Here is a 20,846-nt window from a genome sequence, read left to right on the forward strand (position 1 = left end):
ACCCAACTCGTCCACATCCTCTCATGCTTTCTGCCTTAAGACAACTTTAAAGTAAAATCTCTTTCAAATCTACATTTGTACGCCATAATGAATAAAATATGAAAATCACACTTTTATTTTGTTTTTAAATTGATAATCAATTAATAGCTTTTTGTTGTCCTCAACATCACATTCTATCCTGTTAGTCTTTGAAACTATAATATCTAAACAAAAAGCCACTTAAAATAATATATTTTTTAGGAAGTGATATGTTTGGTGGGAAAACAGTAACCAGCGGCTTTTCAACAACACAGACGACACAGCATTAGCAAAGGATTAAAAAAAGAGGATTTTTTTCATTTATTTATTATTTTTTACATTTCAAAAATTACCCTCAAGTTAAAAGCATAGTTCATCCCAAAGTGAAAATCCTATCATTATTTACTCACTCTCATTTCATTCCAAACCTGCATGACGGTCTTTCTTCTGTGCTTGTAAAAAAATAAGATATTTTTAAGAACAACCATGTCTATAAAAAGAAAGTCAATGGTAACCAGAACCAACATTCTTTAAAACAAAAATACTTAGAAAGAAAGTCATACAGGTTTGGAACAACATGAGGGTGAGTAAATAATGACAGAATTTTCATTTTTGGGGTGAATTATCTATTCCTGATTTCTTGTGACTTTGCAGATAATCAAGCTACAATTTAGAAACCTTAAGTGCCTGAGCTTTACCAAAGCATACTATATGAAGAGCATAATCCTTTTTGTAGAAATATATTATTATATTACAGAGTTCTGTGAGGAATGACCAAGTCAAAAAATGCTGCAGTCATTTAATTTGCTTGGTTATAGAGTCATTTACACTACACACTTGAGCTGATCTGGACAAATATGGTTGTTATGGCAAAATATTCAATGAAAGATTATGAAAGTGAAAATAACAGTACAGGATATCTTCTTTAACAGTAACTGCATATGAACAATTTCATATGTATTGTTTTATTTTTTTAACAACCATTACCATACAGAATATCACTGGTCACAAACCTGATTATTTGCATTATCGTGTGAACATAACTGAAGACATCATTTAGGATTTATACAGCCTAAGAAAAACAATAACTAGAATAAGTTGCAGTGCATATGCAGCCAAACAGAAAGAGTGCAGAGAACTGTTGAGCGCTCACTATATCATCAGCGGCCAAGACAAATCTTTGGACCAAGGATCAACGGCGTCTGATAACAGTTGTACATACGCCTTTCATATCACTCCATCATAGCCACCTATACAACAGAAAAACAGAATGCATTTTATACAAATAGAAAAACTACATACAGACATCTTCAAGCAAACATTCACACACACAGACAAAATTGCTCTGTTGGCTGTGTTGTTTTTGTTATAGCTCTAATTGACTTCCTCTTTTATTTTAGCATCCAAATTGCTTGCATTTCTCTCAAAGTCAGCTCCCTCATCTTCATCCTGGTTTGTGTGTGTCATCATCGAATGCAAGATTCAGAATACAGAAGTAATGGATATAACTGATACGACACATTCCCTGCTTTTAATATCTGAAGAATTAATGCAGCAGGACACAGCTGATCACTTAGAAAGACCTGTGACGCAACTGTTCCAATACTTATGCTCACATCAGACAGAGGGATGAAACTGCTGATCTTCTTAGCTGGTAAAACATCTATGTGTTGAATCACCCAATAATAAATTGTGACATTCTGTAGTTTTGTCTCATATTCATCTTTTAGTCATATTGGTAAATGTCTTGACTTCACAGCCAACAGAGCAATTTTGTCTTTACTGTTCCGATACTTTTAGAGGGCACTGTATATATTTGTGTAAAGTTTCAATATTAAAGCTTGAATTACACAGCCCAATGAAATCACATTGTTCTGTAGATTTGCTGACCTCATTGTCTATGCAGTGGAATTGCCAAATCCACTGTGTGTTGTAAAGGAAAGGACGGAGGTCAAAGCGGTTGTCATCTGGACTGTAGTTTTCAGCATGATAAGAGGGTGTTACTGTTGTCATCTTATGTCTGTTGATTGAGTACATCCTAAAGAAATGTTTCACTTTAGTAGCCACCTGCAAAAAAAAAAATGGCATTTGCACAAAGCATGGCATTACCCTACTGGTCATAAAATAATGGTGGAGAATTATCTGCTTTTAAAAGTATCAGGCACTATGAGTACTGTATGTTTAGGGCATGTTTGACCTGCAAGGGAGAGAAGGTCTCTTTCCATGAGTGAATCAACTTGCAAAACATGCTGTACGGGCCACACTTGGAGATCTTCCTGAGTCTGCCAATCACAGACAGCTCCGAGTAGGTCATTCCCATGTCAGCCTGTGGGAGGGAGGCACAGAAACACATGTGAGCTGTAAAACTATCTGTCTGCATGCACACAGTGATGGAAAAAGCACATAAGGGCACAGCAGCATAGTAAACATGCCCTATAAAAATAAGGACATCTTGAACATGTAAGTGGAAAACAAAAATAAATAAATAATAATTAAAAAATAAATACATAAATAAAACAACATTTTATATATATATATATATATATATATACACACACACATAAATTAAAAATAAATAAAATACATGTCCACAGTACTTTGCAAAAATATCAGACATCAAACTGGTTCTCATTTGACTCAATTACAAATCCTTACAAATCTTGTAAATTTATTTACTAGATATATATGTATAAATGTATGTATAAATATAATGTATATTTTTACTTCACCTAAAACGGAATAATTGAAATGTCATAAAATATAATATTAAATAAAATATTCAAATGAAAAACAAATTGAAAGTCACTAATTAAACAGAATTTTAATTGCTATTTGATCACTTTGCCAAAGTTGATTCCATCCCTACCACTTTTTAAAAGCCACTAAAAAGTTAGCTGAAGCCACGTGAGCATACAACACGCAATAATCATCTCCAATCTGTCATTGTTTAAAATTTAATTATATACAGTGCCTTGCGAATGTATTCATACCCCTTAATTTTTTTCACGTTTTGTTATGTTGCTGCCTTATGTTAAACTGCTTTAAATTACCCCCCCCCCACATCAGTCTACACTCCATACACCATATTAACAAAGCAAAAACAGAAATTTCACAACTTCGTAATTTATTAAAATGAAAAAACTCAAACAAATACATTGCATAGGTATTCATACCCTTAACTAAATATTTAGCTGAAGTACCTTTACAGCCTCAAGTCTTTTTTGTTTGATGCGACAAGCTTTGCTCATCAACATTTGCCAATTATCTGCCATTCTTCTCCTCACCTCTTCACCTCTCAAGCTCTTTCAGGTTGGATGGGGGCAGATGCACATTTTCAGGTTTCTCCAGAAATATTTAATTGGGTTCAAGTCCAGGCTGTGGCTAGGCCACTCAAGGTCATTCACAGCGTTGTGTACAGTATAAGCCACTCTTGCTGTGTGCTTAGGGTCACTGTCCTGTTGGAAGGTAAACCTTCTGCCCAGTCTGAGGTTCTGAATGCTCTGGACTGGGTTTTCATTAAGCTATCTCAATATTTTGGTGCGCTGAGCTTTTCTTCTACTCTGATGATTCCCTCATTCCCTGCTGCTGAAAAACAGCCCCACAGCATGAGGTTGCTACAGCACACTTTACTCCTTGGGATGGTACTCTGCAGGTGATGAGAAGAGCTGGTTCCCTTCAAACATTATGTTTAGAATTGAGGTTCATCAGACCAGACAATCTTGTTTCTCAGAGTCTGAGGGTCCTTTAGGTGCTTTTTTTATAAATTCCAATTGTGTTTTCTTTTGTCTTCACTGAGGAGAGGATTGAGTTTGGCCACACCGCCATAAAGCCCAGATCGGTGGAGTGTTGCAGTGATGTTTGTCCTTCTGTAGATTTCTCCTATCTCCACATATCATCATGGAGCTCAACTAGAGTGACCATCAGGTTCTTCGTCACCACTCGAACCAAAGCCCTTCTCCATCAATTGCTCAGTTTGGCCAGGAGGACAGCTCTAAGAAGAATCCTGGTTGTTTCAAACTTCTTCCATTAAGGGTAACGGAGACTACATGCTTCTGTAACCCTTCAATGAAGCAGAATTTTTTTCTGAACTCTTCCCCAGATGTGTGGCTTGACGCAAATCCGTTTCAGAGCTCTACAGACTGTTAATTTGACCCCAGGGCTTTGTTTGCTCTGATATGTATTATCAGCTGTTAGACCTTTTATTAAAACGTGTGTCCTTTCCAAATCATACCCATTCAATTGAATTTGCCACAGGTTACCTTCACTCAAAGTCTAGTAACACCTACAAGCAATATGAATGCTCCTGAGCTAAATATCACCTGTCCCAGGTATTAGTACTTATGCAGTGGAATCATTTAAGTTTTTTATTTTTAATAAATTTAGATATTAAAAACCTTTTTTTTCCTTTTTTGCTTTTCCATTATAGTGTATGGAGTGTAGATTGATGTGGAAAATTTTAACATAAGGCAGCAACATAAAACGTGAAAAAAATTGTGGTATGAATACTTTCGCAAGGCACTGTATGGAACATGAGACACAATTGCACCATCCAGTGATTAAAGTGAAGTTTACATACATACATATTTACATACAATATACCAGAAGACATTGTCTAGAAATGAAAAAATGACATGAATGCAAGCCAAGCTGTAGACTGAAATATCAGTAATGGATGCAATGCTTTTGGATTATGTTTTCCCATGACGTTCTAGATTTTAATGTATAATGACAACAAGAATTGCTTGTGATAATTCTGCTTTGTGTTTTAAACGGCAGAAATCACATGATTGCAAAGAAAATATTTTCATGTGAAATTTGATCAACTTGACTGAGAAGATGGCTTAGGAAAATACACAGCCTACTGCAGGAGTCATATGACTGTCAAACAGTATATTGGCCAGTTTAAATATATTTCAGACAGACAACCATTTTACTAGACAACCATTGCCACACACAGTTGTGCAGAGTCCATTGCACATCCCGTCTCAATCAATCACAATGACTTGGTAGATGTGGTAGTATTCAAGACCTCGTTTTTTATCAGTGAATGAGGTTGACAATGTTTACCTCATCAGTCTGGACGATCTTGCCATCAGTCAGTGGCTCAAGCTCTGCAGTTGGTGGAGCATCCAAAATGCTGTACAGCAGATGGGTACCAAATCAGCATATTAGAATGATTTCTGAAGGATCATGTGACACTGAAGACTGAAAAATCAGTGTTGCCATCACAGGAATAAATAAGTTAAATAATAATAACATGTATTCAAATAGAAAACAGTTGTTTTAAATTATAACATATTGTTTTTACTGTATTTTTTGATTAAATAAATGGATTACACACCTTATGAGGGCAGTGAGCTGGAAGCGTTTTACACAGTACTGCAAAAAGCACTTCAGGTCCATCTTACTAACACCTCCAATGGGATTGATATCAGCACTGGAGCAGTCATACTTTGTGAAGTATCCAGTCAAGCTGCAAAAAGACAAAAAATACTTTCTTTTAAGCAACCTTCATTACTATTGACAGTTGGATACTGAAAGAACATGTAAAGACACACCTCTCATCCACGTTTGCTGAACCAAGAACTAAGAGACCACCAGGTTTTCCCTGAGCCCACAGACACAGCTGGGCAAAGAGGTAGGCCAAAATCATCCTGATACGAGCCTGTATTGGAGTAAACATACACACACATCCATCATGCACATACATCAGACCTTTAGATTCAAAAGGATCTGCAGTAACACTTTACAGTAAGATCTCATTTGTTAACATTAGTTAATGCATGAACTAAAATGAACAATAAACAATATACTGTATTTTACAGCATTGATTAACCTTTGTTAATGTTAGCCAATTTAGTTTGTATTAGTTGTAAAATCTTAATGCAGTATTTAATGCTGAGTAATTATCAAACTAATATTAACAAATGCTTTAGAAGTCTTGTTAATTGTTAGTTCAGACAATATTTTGGAAAAGCAAAAGTTTTTAGTAATCAATTTAGTAACCAGGAGTTTGCACGGGTGTGTTAGGGGGTCTGCAAAAATGTTGAGTGGAAAACATAAAAGATAATTATTTAAACAATTTTGAAGTCTGCCAAAGTTAACATGTTACGATATTAGATGTTTAATGCAACCATTTTTAATACATTTATAAAAAACTGATATTACCATTTTATTTTGCTTTATAAAGACAAGTTGGGAATCACAAGACTAATCATGATTATTTTGATGTGTCTAGTTATTTCTTTGCAAACTTTTGTTTAAGTGGTTAAATCACTTTTAAGAGCACATTATACCACTTTCAAAGCTGTGACATGATAAATGTCTTAAATAGGTTCTAATCAAGCATTACTTTGCCAATCTAAAGCACAAGCTATTTTCTTGGAAAGAGTTGCATAATGTTCCTATGTTAGTTATGTTTTAAAGTAGTGAAGGTAGAACCCAAACTCAGCAAATTTGCAGGTGGTTTGACGCTTAGGGTGACTAACTGTGATATTATTCTGTGAAAAATGTGGTGGTTGTGTTACAATGCAAGCATACATTTGCAAACCGCAATTTAGCATCACTTTGACAGAAACTGCTGTCTCAAGCCCGCGCTTTTGTGATGTCATGGCTCATGTAAAAAGCATATAAAACAAATCATAAGCAACAAGTCGTATCAAAATGCCCATCAACAACTACATGTTACAATCTTAGTATTGCACATTCCGTGTTTTTGCGTAAGATGTTTTTTTGTGTGATTTTGAGACTTTCATGGTGGTCAACCAAAGTGTTTTTTTTTCTGAAAATGTTAAGTATGTATTCTTTGCGAAAATATGCAATAAGTCACTAATACAAAATCATGCATTTATTAATAGCATCAGTGTCTATTATGTACCTGGACGTTCTGCAGTGCCAGGTTCTCTCTGGAACTTCCTCCATTAGCACGAAACTGAGGCCACTTCCCTGTGACCATAGAGAAGATTCCCAGCATGGCTTTTACTGCCATGTCAATATTGATATTTAGGTGATTGCTGAGAAGAGAACAGATAACATTTTCATATAAATTACTTAATAAATGAATTTTATTAAAATAGAAAACGTTTATTTTCATTTGTAATCATATTTGACAATATTACTGTTTTACAGTAATTTCAATCAAATAAATGCAGCCTTGGTGAGCACCAGAGGCAAATGTTTAAAAGAAACATTCAAAAATGTACTAGCTGCCATGCCATCCACTGACCTGCCGATCTGAGCAGCGAGGTCTTTGGCTCTGTTGCGGGTGTCCTCAGAGGAGTTTTCACTAGCCATGTAGCACGTGGTAAAGAGGCGTCCACACAGCTCACGTGGGTCCTCAGGCCTGTAGGACGAATCGCTGACCACCCGCTGTACATCCTCCAGCACCTGAGAATCTGAGAACAGTGGGAACATTTTTAAAGTATAAGCTTTCAATTAGCTGGTTGTGTGTGTGTGTGTGTATTTTGGACTTACTGCCCTCTTTGACAGCTTGGCAGATCTGCACGCACATGGAGTACACGATACAGGCAGTGGATGAACTATCCACACCACCGCTAAGGGGAAGAAGGAAGCCAGCCTAAAAACAACAAAACTCACAAATCTCATTAGCTATAGATGTCCTATATCTTCACATTCATGACCATAAAATCATGGTCCTATATCTTCACATTCATGACCATAAAATCATAAATAAAGATATTTGCTTAAAACAATGGACAAGCACTGAGTTTTATTAAATTGTATAAATGAATGTAAACATTCAAATTTACATGCACAATAGAATAAAACAAACACACACACACACACACCTGTCCACTCCTCCTTAAGTAGTCCCATAACCAACAGGCAGGACCAAGACTGAAAAAAACACCCAAAATAAACATATAATAATTGATTTTATAAATGTGCACCAATACAATATATTATTATGTGGGTATTACACTTTTCCCTTCTCCCAGTTTCTCCTCTTTATGTCTGAATCTTTATTTCCAAACAGAGATGATACAGCCAGGAGTAAATTAGTGTCACAAGGTACTGTTAAACCTCTAAAGTAACAAAAGTAGTCTCATTGGACCAGAACACTAATTTGGCATGTTACAGGAACATTTTAAATCACTTTGCTTTAATCACTCTTAGTGAATTGGCTGCTCTTTAAGTCATAACTGGGTTTTCAGGATGGATGTTAACACAAATGGTCGATCTGTTTGAGGGTGTATTAATGTGCAGCTCCACTAGAGAGCAGCAAAACAAGTCTGTTGATGCAATATGAAAATGAAGTCTTTCACAAGTTAAAATGCTTCTACTTTGTATTGTTATTTTGTAATGTAGAAACTGTAATTGGAATTATTATTATTTTTTTTTTTAAATGCAAATTATATTATTTGCATAAGAATTTGAATGAAAAGCAGAAGTGAAAAAAATATAGAAATAGAATCTTCAAAATGACTCTTCTTTTTACATCAATATATTATATAATCTTTTAAAGTGTTCAAAAATCATTAAACTTTCTGTTTGTTTCTGGGATTTTCAATGTGGTCTCATTATGTGTGTACATTTACTTAAGTATTTAAATGTAATGAGTCTTTTACTCACCCTCAGGGCACCAAAGATGAGTTTGATTCTTTACTGGAACAGATTTGGAGAAACTTAACATTACATCACTTGTTCACCTCTGCAGTGAATGGGTGCCGTCAGAATGAGAGTCCAAACAGCTGATAAAAACATCCCAATAATCCATAAGTAATCCACACAACTACAGTCTATCAATCAATCCATGTTCTGTGAAGCGAAAAGCTGTGTTTGTAATAAACAAATTATGTTTTTTACTTCTTAAACCATTGCTTTAGGCTTAAATATGAGGTCTCTATCCATAATATTGCTCTATCCAAAGAAAAATTTGCCTCGCATGAATATTTTTAAAGATCAAGCACCGTTTACAAAAAATTCCAAAACAATTCTAAACAAATATGTCAGTGGATTTTGATGTCAGGAGATTACTTGTGTTATCATGGAGTGAATTTAAATTAAAATGGTTTAAAGTTAAAAAGCATTAATGGTAGATTTTTTTCTTACAAACACAGCTTTTGACAAGACATTAACTGATGGACTGGAGTCGTCTGGATTACTTATGATGTTTATGAATATTATGATGTTTTTATCAGCTGTTTGGACTCTCATTCTGACGGCACCCATTCACTGCAGAGGATCCAGTGGTGAGCAAGAGATGTAATGTCACATTTCTCCAAATCTGTACAGATCTGTACAAACTCATCTACATCTTGGATGTCCTGAGGGAGAGTAACTTGTCAGCAATTTTTTATTTGTGGGTGAACTTTTCCTTTAAATGTATACATCTAGGTTATTTGTAGTTTCATTTTTTCCCTGTTGAAGTTACCTGATCTCTTCTTCTGGTAGGTGGAAAACCCACTCCACAGGCTGATGTGTGGGCAGAAACCTGTCATCACAGTCAGAAAGAGAGAAGTCTGCTTTGATCCTCTGATAAGGTTTGTGCTCGTAGTCCTGTGCAGTAAGAAAAATATTTAAAGCATGGTTTGTAACTTCAAACTCTGATGTCTTTTAAAGTTGCTCACCATATGTGGGTGACACCTCTCTCCTCGATAGCTCCGAACATCTTCCAGATCAAGAGTGGCTGTGACAACCTCCTGCAAGTCAGAAGAAATCTGACTGATCAAACTGAAATCTTCAGCATGTTAATCACAGTCACTTGGGTGAGTTTCAATATTCAAATAAGTGTGAATTGGCACATACTACATCCTCAAGTGAGAACTGCGCTCCTCTGGCAACAATGTCTCCATTGATGGCAATCATAGCACACCCGTCGTAGTACAGGCGGTCTCCATCACAGCCCTTCTGATTGGCAAATAGATAGATCCCTCCACTCTGAAACAAACATATTCTATATATAAGGCTCATTGTCAACACTATCTTTACAAAGGCCACTTGAAAATAGATTCATTAATATGTACTGTAAAAAGATTGGAATAATTCATGTTTCTGAAAGAAGTCTCTTATTCTCACCTATCTATTTGATCATAAATGCAGTGATAATAATATAGTAACATGTCATTACTGTTTATACTGTAATATGATTTAAATCATTCAGAAATATTAATACAATCTGTTTACCTTAGTGGTGGCAGATTTGACCAAGTTCACCCTGTGGTCAGCCTTACGTAGCTCATGGTAGCTTGCAGAGGAGTTGGTAAAGATCTCAATACCATCTAAACCCATGTCAACATGTGGACTAAAAAAAGAAGTAAAAGAAAGTTTAATTTCTCAAACAAAAGCAATTATGGAACTACATTCACATTTTATTTCACCAGATTACAGCATAACATAAAAAAGCATGTCTACATGTCCTCTGCAGGATATTAGGAAAGAATTTAAGACAATAATTTGCCATTCATATAATATTGATGAGATGAGCATTACCTCCTGGGGTTCCACAGCTCAGCACATATCTCACTCCCTATGCAGGTGTCCTTAGTGGACAGCACCCCATCTCCAAACGGCACTGTGGTCTATCAATGAGGACAGATGAGATTATTATTTATGCCAAATAATGTGTCCCTGCAAATATACATATACATGCAAATATACATGTAGAATAAGAATAATTAAGAATATAATTATTTTTGTACTTAATTTTATTTTTTTCTGCTAAATATTCATGGATTCTTTCATGAGCACAAATTAAAAAGAACAATTTTATTTGAAATATAACTTTTTTCTAACATTGTAACATAATCAACTGTCAAAAATAATATTTTTTTGTTGTGCATGTTGTGTTTACTTGTGTTATCTTTGATTAATATTTAAATTATATGCAAAAAAATAAAAAATCAGGAAGGGGGGCAACACTTTTTCACACCACTGTATATATTATTATTTTTTATATAGTTTTTGATCAGGTTTCTAAAGAAGCAACTCAGCAAATTAATAATAAGAACCATTATTAATAATTACATACCGATAATAATTGAGCTTTATAATTAGGTAATACAAGGCAATAATATTTTACCTGCCCTGTCACATCTTGGATCATTCTGGGTAAGAAGTACTCCTCAACATGTCTGCAACAAAATTAATTTCATATGTGACCTATCATTTATCACCGATTATTAAAGACTTTGCTATGCAAATGATCCCAAGATTGAACCACTATATCATGGAATATACCTGGGTCGACTCCAAGGTGAAAACCATCGAAATTCCCTGTTGTTGCCATAATTGGCCAAAAGCATTTTAGGACGAATTAACAGTATCTTTCTGTCAAATATAAAACAAAACATGTTATAAGATATTATTATACATATATTTTTACATTATTGTAATTAACTAATCATTAAGCAGTAATGCAAATGCTTTATAATGCTGCACTTTAGTCAAATCTTACTTGTTTAAGAAAATGACTCTGCAGTTGTATCGAACATTGTGATGCATAACAGGCCTGTGTAAAGAGCAGATAAAAGTGAAGGTAAATGCATTAGAAATCATATACATTTTATATACAATATAACCTACATTCCCACATCACAGATGATATCTTGGGTCAAAGGAGATTCCAAGAGCGACTTCAGAACCTGGAAACAATGGAGCAGGGTGTCTGACTCGTAGAAATGATCTGCACAGCCGTACCCACTGATGTATATGAAAGAGACCACAAAATACAGTATCATCAGTTTTCTCATTTTCAACATTGAATTTTAGTTGGTTTATATTACATTATATTATGAATGCAAATATTCCAATAATGCACATGTCCTTATTCTCAATTGTGCAAATGCATCACATATTTGTTGAAATATCTACAGTCTATGAATGACAATATTACCAGATTTCTAGCTCTGGTCCCAGTCTGTACTTGGCTCCTTTCTCTTTGGCTATCTCAATACCTGTTTTTGGAGAAAAGAGATGATGTAAAATGAGGCGAGGTCACTTTAAGATCATAAGACCTTTAGCACTATTAGTTACTGCTACTGGTGACAAATTGCAAGTGAATAATAAACTTACTTTTAAGTATTCTTGTCAAGTTGCCTTCAAAATCAAGTGCCCACTGATTTAAGGAGCAAGTCGCTAATGTAACCTTGCGACCCATTTTGCACAGATACAAATGATTTAAAATGTATCAAAACAACTCTTGACAGCAGCCGTGCAACAGTACTCAAAACTTTTATTTACTGTAATTCCATTTCCGGTCTGTACGATTCTGCACTTCAAAATAAAAGTAGACGTTTAGCGTAAGGAAAACTATTTAAAAACTCAAACATGTTTACCGTAAACTAATAGCAGAGACACCACTTTGGGACAAAGTTTGAGGTTAAACATTCTTTGAAAAAAAAATGCAATCTTTGCTATGCAGACCTATAATTATTAAACTATCAAGACAACGTCTACAATGACAACGACAACGTCTTTTAATTTTATTAATTCACCTTTAAGAATAAATACATAAAACTGAGTCAAACTGTTTTTCAATGCTATAAAATAGCAGAATAAATTTGAAATAAATAAATAATGACTAATAAATGTAATGTTGCCTTTCATTACAATTTGTTATTTTACGTTCTAAAGTAATGTTTCTTTTATTTATTTATTTTTATGACAATTATGCACTTATTATTAGCTTTTACTAACAAGTGAGGTGTTTTGTCAACTAATTTTCCAGTGAACCAAATAAAGCTTTTACGTGTGTTTATGAAAAGGTTGGCATTTTCCTTCCAATAAATTATTTGATAAATGCATTGTTATAGACTGGAGAATTGCCATTGTAATGTACTTCTCATTTAAAGTAAGTGCGTAAATGTGGTGCAGGTGGATACTCTTGATGAAGACAGCAGGACCCATGGGCTGAGCTCATCAGGCGCTCATGGCTTCAGGTCTCGGTTGTCCAATCACTGACACGAGAATGCATTACATCTGTCTCTGATTGGATGTTTGGTTCACCTGTGGGTGGAGTCAGAACTCGGCCAGAGACTCCCCTTCGCTCGTTACATCACTGTGAACATCTGGGCAGCATCACTCCTATGACTGTAAGCATTTTTTAAACAGTTGCTTTTATGTATTTGAAATCTACATTTTGCCACTTATTAAAATGCTATATTTATTTTAAGGCAATATTTCCAGCATTATACATTGCATGTGCAGTTTATTGAAATCTCTATTATGCGTTTAGTGTGCAGCACTTTCAAGTGCAACTTTGTCAACAGAAAATAATGATTCTTTGAACTGTGGCATGAGTGCATTGTAAACTATATGCATACTTGAGCGAGCTTTTTAGTATCTGCATCCTGCTTAATTATGGTATCGGATTGGGGTAATTACGACTATCACACTGCATTGGGTTTGATGTGAGGAAGTATATGTTAAGACTGGAGTCATATTTCCCTTTAAACTGCTTTATATCGCATTAAGCTCAACGAGCACATTTACTTTGGCAGGAGAACAACTGCATGATTGGGTGTTTTTGGCCACTTTTAGCTTTTAGTTTTATCAAATAAATTATTACCATTTGACAACATTAGAACATTTTTACACTGCCATTTCCACCACAACTCAAAAAACATATGGTGTTATCTATGGTATAACTAGCATTTTATGTGTCCAAATTGATTTGATAAAACCACAGCTTGATTGTCAATAAAGCACAATAAGAATATATATTTTGGTGCCTCCTATTTAATCTCAAACATTAAAATAATTAAAATGTTGTAGTGGAAATGATGCCATAACTGAAATTGATTTTGATTCTTTGTTTAGATTATCATAGTTTTCTGCATAGTATTATTATTAAGTAGCACATTTCTCTTGGTGTTATTCAAATGCATATTCGTTAATATGCCTATAATAAAAGACTAGAAGAGTTTTCTGTGGACTAAAAATCCATAAACTGGAAATAGATTGATGCAGAGCATCTGTCTTTGCATAAGCACACAATTAACAACCTCATATCAGTTGGAAAGATAATATTATATGTCATAGCAAGGAAACAAGCCTGGCCTGGTTCTGAGATTATATATGATGAGTTATGTTATAATCATTATTTAAACCCATGAACTTATCATATTAAGCACATATGTAACACCTAGATATTCTGTTTGCTATCTGTTATCTGCAGTGCACTTTGTTCTCCTCTTATGCACTCATGCTAGAGACATGTTTATACCATCTCAGAGGTTATTTTTATGCCCTTCTTCCCAATCTAACCCTCTCTTTCTCTCTGCTTTTTAAACTTCACCCCCTCAGACATCATGACAACAGCTGACGCTGTGAGAAAGCGCCATAAGGCCAGCTCCAATGGAGCCCGGGCAGGGGTGAAAGACCAAGCGAAGGAGCCGGTTCAGTGGGGAAGAGCATGGTAAGCCACTGCACTGCTCTGACTATACAGCCAATGCACTGCTGAAGTCATTCAGTCATACACGAAACATTGTTTGATCAGGTTCAGTATTATAAGTTAAGTAAATAACTGATGAATTTTATTGGATTAAAAGGTTTAAAGTACTATTTCTGTGTTCAGTCACTAATGCTTGTGTGAGCCACTCAAAAACTCAGTACAAGTACATCAAAATATTGAGAAAATCACCTTTAAAGCTGTCCAAATGAAGTCCTTAGCATTGCATATTACTAATCAAAAATTAAGTTATTAATTAAGAAATTTACAAAATGATTTTTGGCATAAAATAAAAATCAATAATTTTGACCCACACAATGTATTTTTGGCTATTGCTACAAATATACCCCAGCAGCTTAAGACTGGTTTTGTGGTCCAGGGTCACATATTTGACTTTACTTTTAACTCATATTGCTGATCTGTTGGACTCTGTAGGGAAGTGGATTGGTTCTCTCTGACAGGTGTGATCCTGCTGCTGTGCTTTGCCCCCTTCATCGTCTTTTTCTTCATCATGGCATGTGATCAGTACCAGTGCTCCATCAGCCACCCATTACTGGACCTCTACAATGGTGAAGCCACCCTGCTCACCATCTGGAACCGTGCCCCTTCCTTCACATGGGCTGCTGCCAAGATCTACGCAATCTGGGTCACATTTCAGGTGTGCAGAATTACAGATGAATAATGCGTAATAACATTTATAATGAGAAATGTTTGAATAGTTTTAAGCTTGACTTGAGAGATTTGGTTGTGTCTACACTAGGTGGTGCTGTACATGTGCGTTCCAGATATCATGCATAAGATTTTTCCAGGTTATGTGGGAGGAGTGCAGGACGGTGCCCGAACACCAGCAGGTAAAAAATACATAATAAGGACAAACATATACATAAAAAAAAAAAACAGCAAATTCACTCAAATGACTCGCTATTGATTTGTGTGGTGTAACATATCTTTAAAACCATATTTAATTCATAATGTGTTGCTCTCTCTCAGGTCTGATTAATAAGTATGAAGTCAATGGTTTGCAGTGCTGGATAATCACTCATGTTTTATGGGTGGCTAATGCTCAGTACTTCCACTGGTTTTCACCAACCATCATCATTGATAACTGGATCCCTCTCTTATGGTGCACCAACATCCTTGGCTATGCCGTGTCCACTTTCACTTTCATTAAGGCTTATCTGTTCCCTACCAACCCAGAGGACTGGTGAGAAAACACGTTCTACATTCTACACAAAATTCTACACAAACAGTTGATTTTTATTCAGCCTAAATAATGACCACAGGATTACAGTTACTTTTCAGTAAGAATTTAATTGTGATTGGTTAATTAAAAAACAGGTTTTATGTTTATTTTCTTTTTTTCCCTTAAATGTTTCTGTCTGTTTATTACATAACATTTTCTGGTTTCAATATTACATTAAATGTGGAAAAATATACAGCTGTGGTCAGAATTATTGGCACCCTTGGTAAATAGGATCAAAGAAGGCTGTGAAAATTAACCTGCATTGTTAATCCTTTTGATCTTTTATTTTAAAAATTAACAAAACTCTAACCTTTCATTGGATAATGAGAATTTAAAATGGGGGGAAATATCATTATGAAATAAATGTTTTTCTCAAATACACATTGGCCACAATTAACAGCACCCTTTTATTCAATACTTCTTGAAACCTCCATTTGCCAGTTTAACAGCTCTAAATTTTCTCCTATAATGCCTGATGAGTTTAGAGAGCACCTTACAAGAGATCGGAGACCATTCCTTTACCCAGAATCTCTCCAGATCCTTCAGATTCACAGCTCCATGACGGTGCTTCTTCTCTTCAGTTCACCCCACTCATTTTCTACAGGGTTCAGGTCAAAGGACTGGAATGGCCAGCAGAAGCTTGGTTTTGTGCCCAGTGACCCATTTTTGTGTTGTTTTTGAGTTTTTTTTGAGGCCAGTCCCATTTGAAGTTCCAGTCGTGTCTGATAACTGAATATGCTGTAGTTTGTTTTTGGATGAGCTAGGAGAATTTTTCTTGAAGCCCTCCCAAACAACATGTGGTGATGTAGGTGCTGTTTGACAATTAGTTTTAAGGTTTTCTGACCCCGAGACTCAACTATTTTCTGCAATTCTCCAGTTGTGTTCCTTGGAGAGTCTTTACCCACTCAAACTCTCCTTCTCACCGTGCATTAGGACGATATAGACACACGTCCTCTTCCAGGCAGTTTCATAACATTTTATGTTGATTGGAAATTCTTAATTATTGCCCTGATGGTGGAAATGGGAATTTTCACTGCTCTAGCTCTTCTTAAAGCCACTTCACTAATTTGTGAAACTCAATTATCTTTTGCTGCACATCAGAAATATATTCTTTGGTTTTTCTCATTGTGATGGATGATTAAGGGAATTCAGGCTTTGTTTTCCCTCCTATTTATATTTCTGTTAAACAGGAAGCCATGGCTGGATAATTTCATGTTCATAATCACCCTGGAGTGCTTTTTGTGAATATGAATGGGAATATACTTCAGAGATATTTTACTCATATGAATTTCTAGGGGTGCCAATAGTTGTGTCCAATGTGTATTTAAGAAAAACATTTATTTCATAATGATATTTCCCCCATTTTCAATAGTTTTTTATTTAAATGAAAGGTTAGATTGTTGTGATTTTTTTTTTATTAAAAGATCAAAAGGATTAATAATGCAGGTTTATTTTCAGAGCCTTCTTTGGTCATATTTACCAAGGGTGCCAATAATTCTGGCCACGACTGTATGACAAGATTCATTTTTTACTTCCCAAAATGCTTTAATTTTAATAGGAGTGTGTTCACTTTATATACCCACTGTAGTAACAGTGGCTTGGCCCATTAATTTGGCTGAAATGACTGAAAACAATAAATGAAAGTGTAAACTGTCTTGCTTTCATTTGAACTTTTTAAGTGCCTAATTTAATAAATATTGTAAATAATAATTAATACATTTACTTAATTATTTTACTTTTAACTTTCACCAATTATTTTATTGTTTCTTAATGACAAACTATGTAGTGATTTTTGACTCAGTAGTTTCCCATTGGTCTCAAAAAAGGCATGAAGTTTGTTTTATCAGACTGTCCACAGAGTAAAATGCATGTACACTAAATGGTTTTGTCTTGTTCTTGTTTGATTTGCAGTAAATTCACAGGCAACATCTTCTACAACTACATGATGGGAATTGAGTTCAACCCTCGTATAGGAAAATGGTTTGACTTCAAGCTTTTCTTCAATGGCCGGCCGGGTATCGTGGCGTGGACCCTGATTAACTTATCCTACGCTGCTAAACAGCAGGAGCTGTATGGTTATGTGACAAACTCTATGATCCTGGTCAATGTTTTGCAAGTGAGTCATGTAGCCACTAGGTGGCACTATAAAACAACTTAGTAGTGCTTTACTATTGCATACACTGCCTAGATTCAACAACTTTAGAATTTTCAGTATTGATTCATAAAGTGTTTTTCATTTCATTCATATTATTCCCTTCACTACATCATATCACAACCCTGACCCTTTTCTTCTCTAAGGCCATATATGTGTTGGACTTCTTCTGGAACGAAGCTTGGTACCTCAAGACTATAGACATCTGCCATGATCACTTTGGCTGGTACCTGGGCTGGGGAGACTGCGTGTGGCTTCCTTTCCTCTACACACTACAGGTGTGTATCTGAGCAGTATATGTGTTGGATGTGACATCTACAATACTGGGCTCACTATTTTACCTTGTACACAGCTTCATTGATTTCAGTAGGAGTAATGCTGTTTATGTCATGTTCATGTTCTTGTTCTTTAGGGCCTTTACTTGGTCTACAACCCCGTCCAGCTTTCTACGCCTCATGCCGCAAGTGTCTTCATCCTGGGTCTGGTGGGCTACTACATTTTCCGCTCAACCAACCACCAGAAAGACCTTTTCCGTCGCACAGAGGGTAACTGTACAATCTGGGGTAAGAAGCCCACCTTCATCGAGTGTTCATACCAATCTGCCGATGGCGGGATTCACAAGAGCAAACTGATGACCTCTGGGTTTTGGGGGGTGGCCCGTCACATGAACTACACGGGCGACCTGATGGGCTCACTGGCGTACTGCTTGGCCTGTGGTGGCGAGCACTTGCTGCCTTATTTTTACATCGTCTACATGACCATCCTGCTGGTGCACCGCTGCATTCGTGATGAGCACCGCTGTCGCAACAAGTACAGCAAGGACTGGGAGCGCTACACCGCAGCCGTGCCCTACCGTTTGCTGCCCAACATCTTCTAGAGCGTTCTGCCATATCCCAGATTGCTTTTCAACCATGTACAGAAAAGCAGTTTATCTTGTTATTTGATGTGGCTGCACATGCTTATTTTAAACAGTTGGCTTATTAATCTTTAATTTTTGGTAACACTTTGGTAACAGGTGTTCTTGTTACACGTTACATATACTTGCTGTTATAGTAACACTTAATTATGCATAATTACATGCAAGTAACCCTAATCCTAACCCTAACCAGATAGTAACCAGATAAGTACATGTAGTTAGTTATTATTACTCAGTACTTAAATGTATAGTTATATTGTAACAAGGACACCTTAAAATAAATTGTAACGCATTTTTTCTACAAAGATTATTTTGCCTTTTAGTGAGTGTGAGTGTGGATGTGCTATACAGGAATATATAAGTGCAAGATTATCAAGGTGACACAATGCACTGCATTACAGAATGACAGTTAAAAAATCTCCTAAGATATTGTCATAGTGTTCCTGCCTTTGAAAAACCTCTATCTTTTGTTTTGGTGACAAAAGTCTATAAATCCAGAAATGCTCAGACTACAGCATATATTTCTATTCATATCTTTTCTACCAGACAAACTACTGAAATAAAAGTTTCCCACTTTGTCTTTGCTTGTTCTCCTGGTGATGTTAATGAATCTAAAGCTGAAAAATGTTTGTAGTGCAAGAAAAAACTGTGTGGTAAAGCATTTTTAAAAAATGTAATTTGGACATTAATTTCACGTAAATTAATTTACTTTTATAATATATTACAATTTAATTAACTAAATAAATTAAGGAAATGTGCGAACATATTAATGACTCTAAAGCTGAAAATTGTTAAAATTTGTGTGGTAAAGCAGTAAAAAAAACTAAAAACTAATTTGGACATTAATTTCATGTAAATTAAATTACTTTTAATACAATTTAATTTAATTTAATTCAGGAAATGTGCAAATAACAAAACAAAAAATCTAAGAAAACCTGTGTTAAAGTACACATCCTCACTTTAAATTTAAGGATAATGATACACCGCCAGCAGCAGGAGGAGTCAGAGTTTTTCATTCTGAACAGCAACAGGCCTGACAAGAACATGCAACGACACAAGAGGAATATAAAAAGGGTAAACCACATTATGAGATTCTTCACACTGACTATAATGGACATAAGCAAGTTATGGTAATCAGATTTGCATTGATTTCCCACTTTTTTCTTACAAAGCTAATGCAAAATAATAAAGAAGCCATTACAATATGCAAAATGGCTGTCCAGAGGTTGATAAATGGGAGTCGGAGAGAAAGGAAGACAGAAACAGTTCAATGAAGTAGATCTGCATTTGCATTGCTTGTGGCGATTGTGGAATGTCTTAGTTGAGCAGAGGACATTAGTGTACATGGATAAAAACATACCTAGTACACTGAATGGCACTGTCTAATGCAAGCTTTTGTGCACATTTAGGTTTAAGAATTTGAACAGCTAACCTAAAGTATTACTTTAGAATGTAACTCCTGCATCATTTTGCAATTAACAATACTTCAAACCATGTGGCTCGTTGAAGAGAGTTGCCCTTCGAATGCCCAATTTGATGCCCATTTATTTTTGTTCATAAATAAATACATATATGACTGACCAATGAGAATGCAGTTACCATCAATACCCTAGAAGGTTCAAAGGCCTCGGCTGTTTTTTTATTTCTTTATTTCCTTGTTTTTATCTGACCTACAAATTGCATTGAGCAAAGGTTATCTGCTAGAAAGATAATAAAGAAAGAATGAAACTAGGGTTGGGTTTTTGGTGCGTGGGAGTTTACACAACCTTGTTAGTGGTTTGGCTTAATTTCAGAGAAAAATAGAAGAGAGAAGTGATCAATAAAAATAGTTTTGTGTACACGCTCTGAAAATTTTCCCACACAGATATAGCTGGTGTAAGAGAAGGCATTGTGTAGTGGGTTTTATGTGACCTTGAGGAGTCAACACACACATAAACACAAAAATCCCCTCGATCTCCACCTCTGCCGTATTCACATGTGACAAAGCCTTAATCATAAGCTGACAAGTGGCGTTTAGATGCTCCCACTCTTCCATCATGCTTTGTCCTCTCTCTGTGTGTGTGCTTTGTCAGGTGCGAGCTCTGTGTCTGTCTCTTGAGGGATGATC

The 20,846-nt window shown here is 35.6% G+C and overlaps 2 protein-coding genes across 4 annotated transcripts; one reads left to right on the forward strand and one right to left on the reverse strand.

Moving 5' to 3' along the window:
- Positions 1–305: 305 nt before the first annotated feature.
- On the reverse strand, positions 306–12,249 carry nadsyn1 (NAD synthetase 1). 3 transcript variants are annotated; one of them, XR_013785108.1, is made up of 22 exons: positions 12,052–12,249; positions 11,873–11,933; positions 11,563–11,679; positions 11,435–11,488; positions 11,218–11,307; positions 11,060–11,111; positions 10,471–10,559; positions 10,165–10,282; positions 9,787–9,918; positions 9,609–9,680; positions 9,413–9,537; positions 7,827–7,875; positions 7,492–7,594; positions 7,244–7,412; positions 6,896–7,031; positions 5,577–5,683; positions 5,360–5,491; positions 5,086–5,155; positions 2,216–2,344; positions 1,909–2,085; positions 1,172–1,268; positions 946–1,090 (listed from the first exon to the last, which is right to left on the reverse strand). XR_013785108.1 is itself a non-coding variant. In XM_079434595.1 (21 exons), exons 1-21 carry the CDS (start codon positions 12,134–12,136, stop codon positions 1,251–1,253), a joined length of 2,085 nt encoding a protein of 694 aa, XP_079290721.1. In that variant the 5' UTR covers positions 12,137–12,249; the 3' UTR covers positions 306–1,250. The 3 variants fall into 3 exon arrangements, 1 of the variants encoding a protein (XP_079290721.1); XM_079434595.1 differs by having other exon boundaries at positions 306–1,268; XR_013785109.1 differs by having other exon boundaries at positions 946–1,268; positions 5,086–5,223.
- Positions 12,250–13,012: 763 nt separating this feature from the next.
- On the forward strand, positions 13,013–19,323 carry LOC306880014 (7-dehydrocholesterol reductase-like). The gene is made up of 8 exons (XM_079433278.1): positions 13,013–13,070; positions 14,284–14,395; positions 14,864–15,086; positions 15,189–15,279; positions 15,419–15,632; positions 17,583–17,787; positions 17,970–18,101; positions 18,236–19,323. The coding sequence occupies exons 2-8, from the start codon at positions 14,289–14,291 to the stop codon at positions 18,698–18,700; spliced, it is 1,437 nt and encodes a 478-aa protein (XP_079289404.1). The 5' UTR covers positions 13,013–13,070; positions 14,284–14,288; the 3' UTR covers positions 18,701–19,323.
- The last annotated feature ends 1,523 nt before the right edge of the window (positions 19,324–20,846 follow it).

The sequence above is a fragment of the Barbus barbus genome (assembly GCF_936440315.1).
Source record: "Barbus barbus genome assembly, chromosome: 2".
NCBI classification, from domain to species: domain Eukaryota; kingdom Metazoa; phylum Chordata; class Actinopteri; order Cypriniformes; family Cyprinidae; genus Barbus; species Barbus barbus.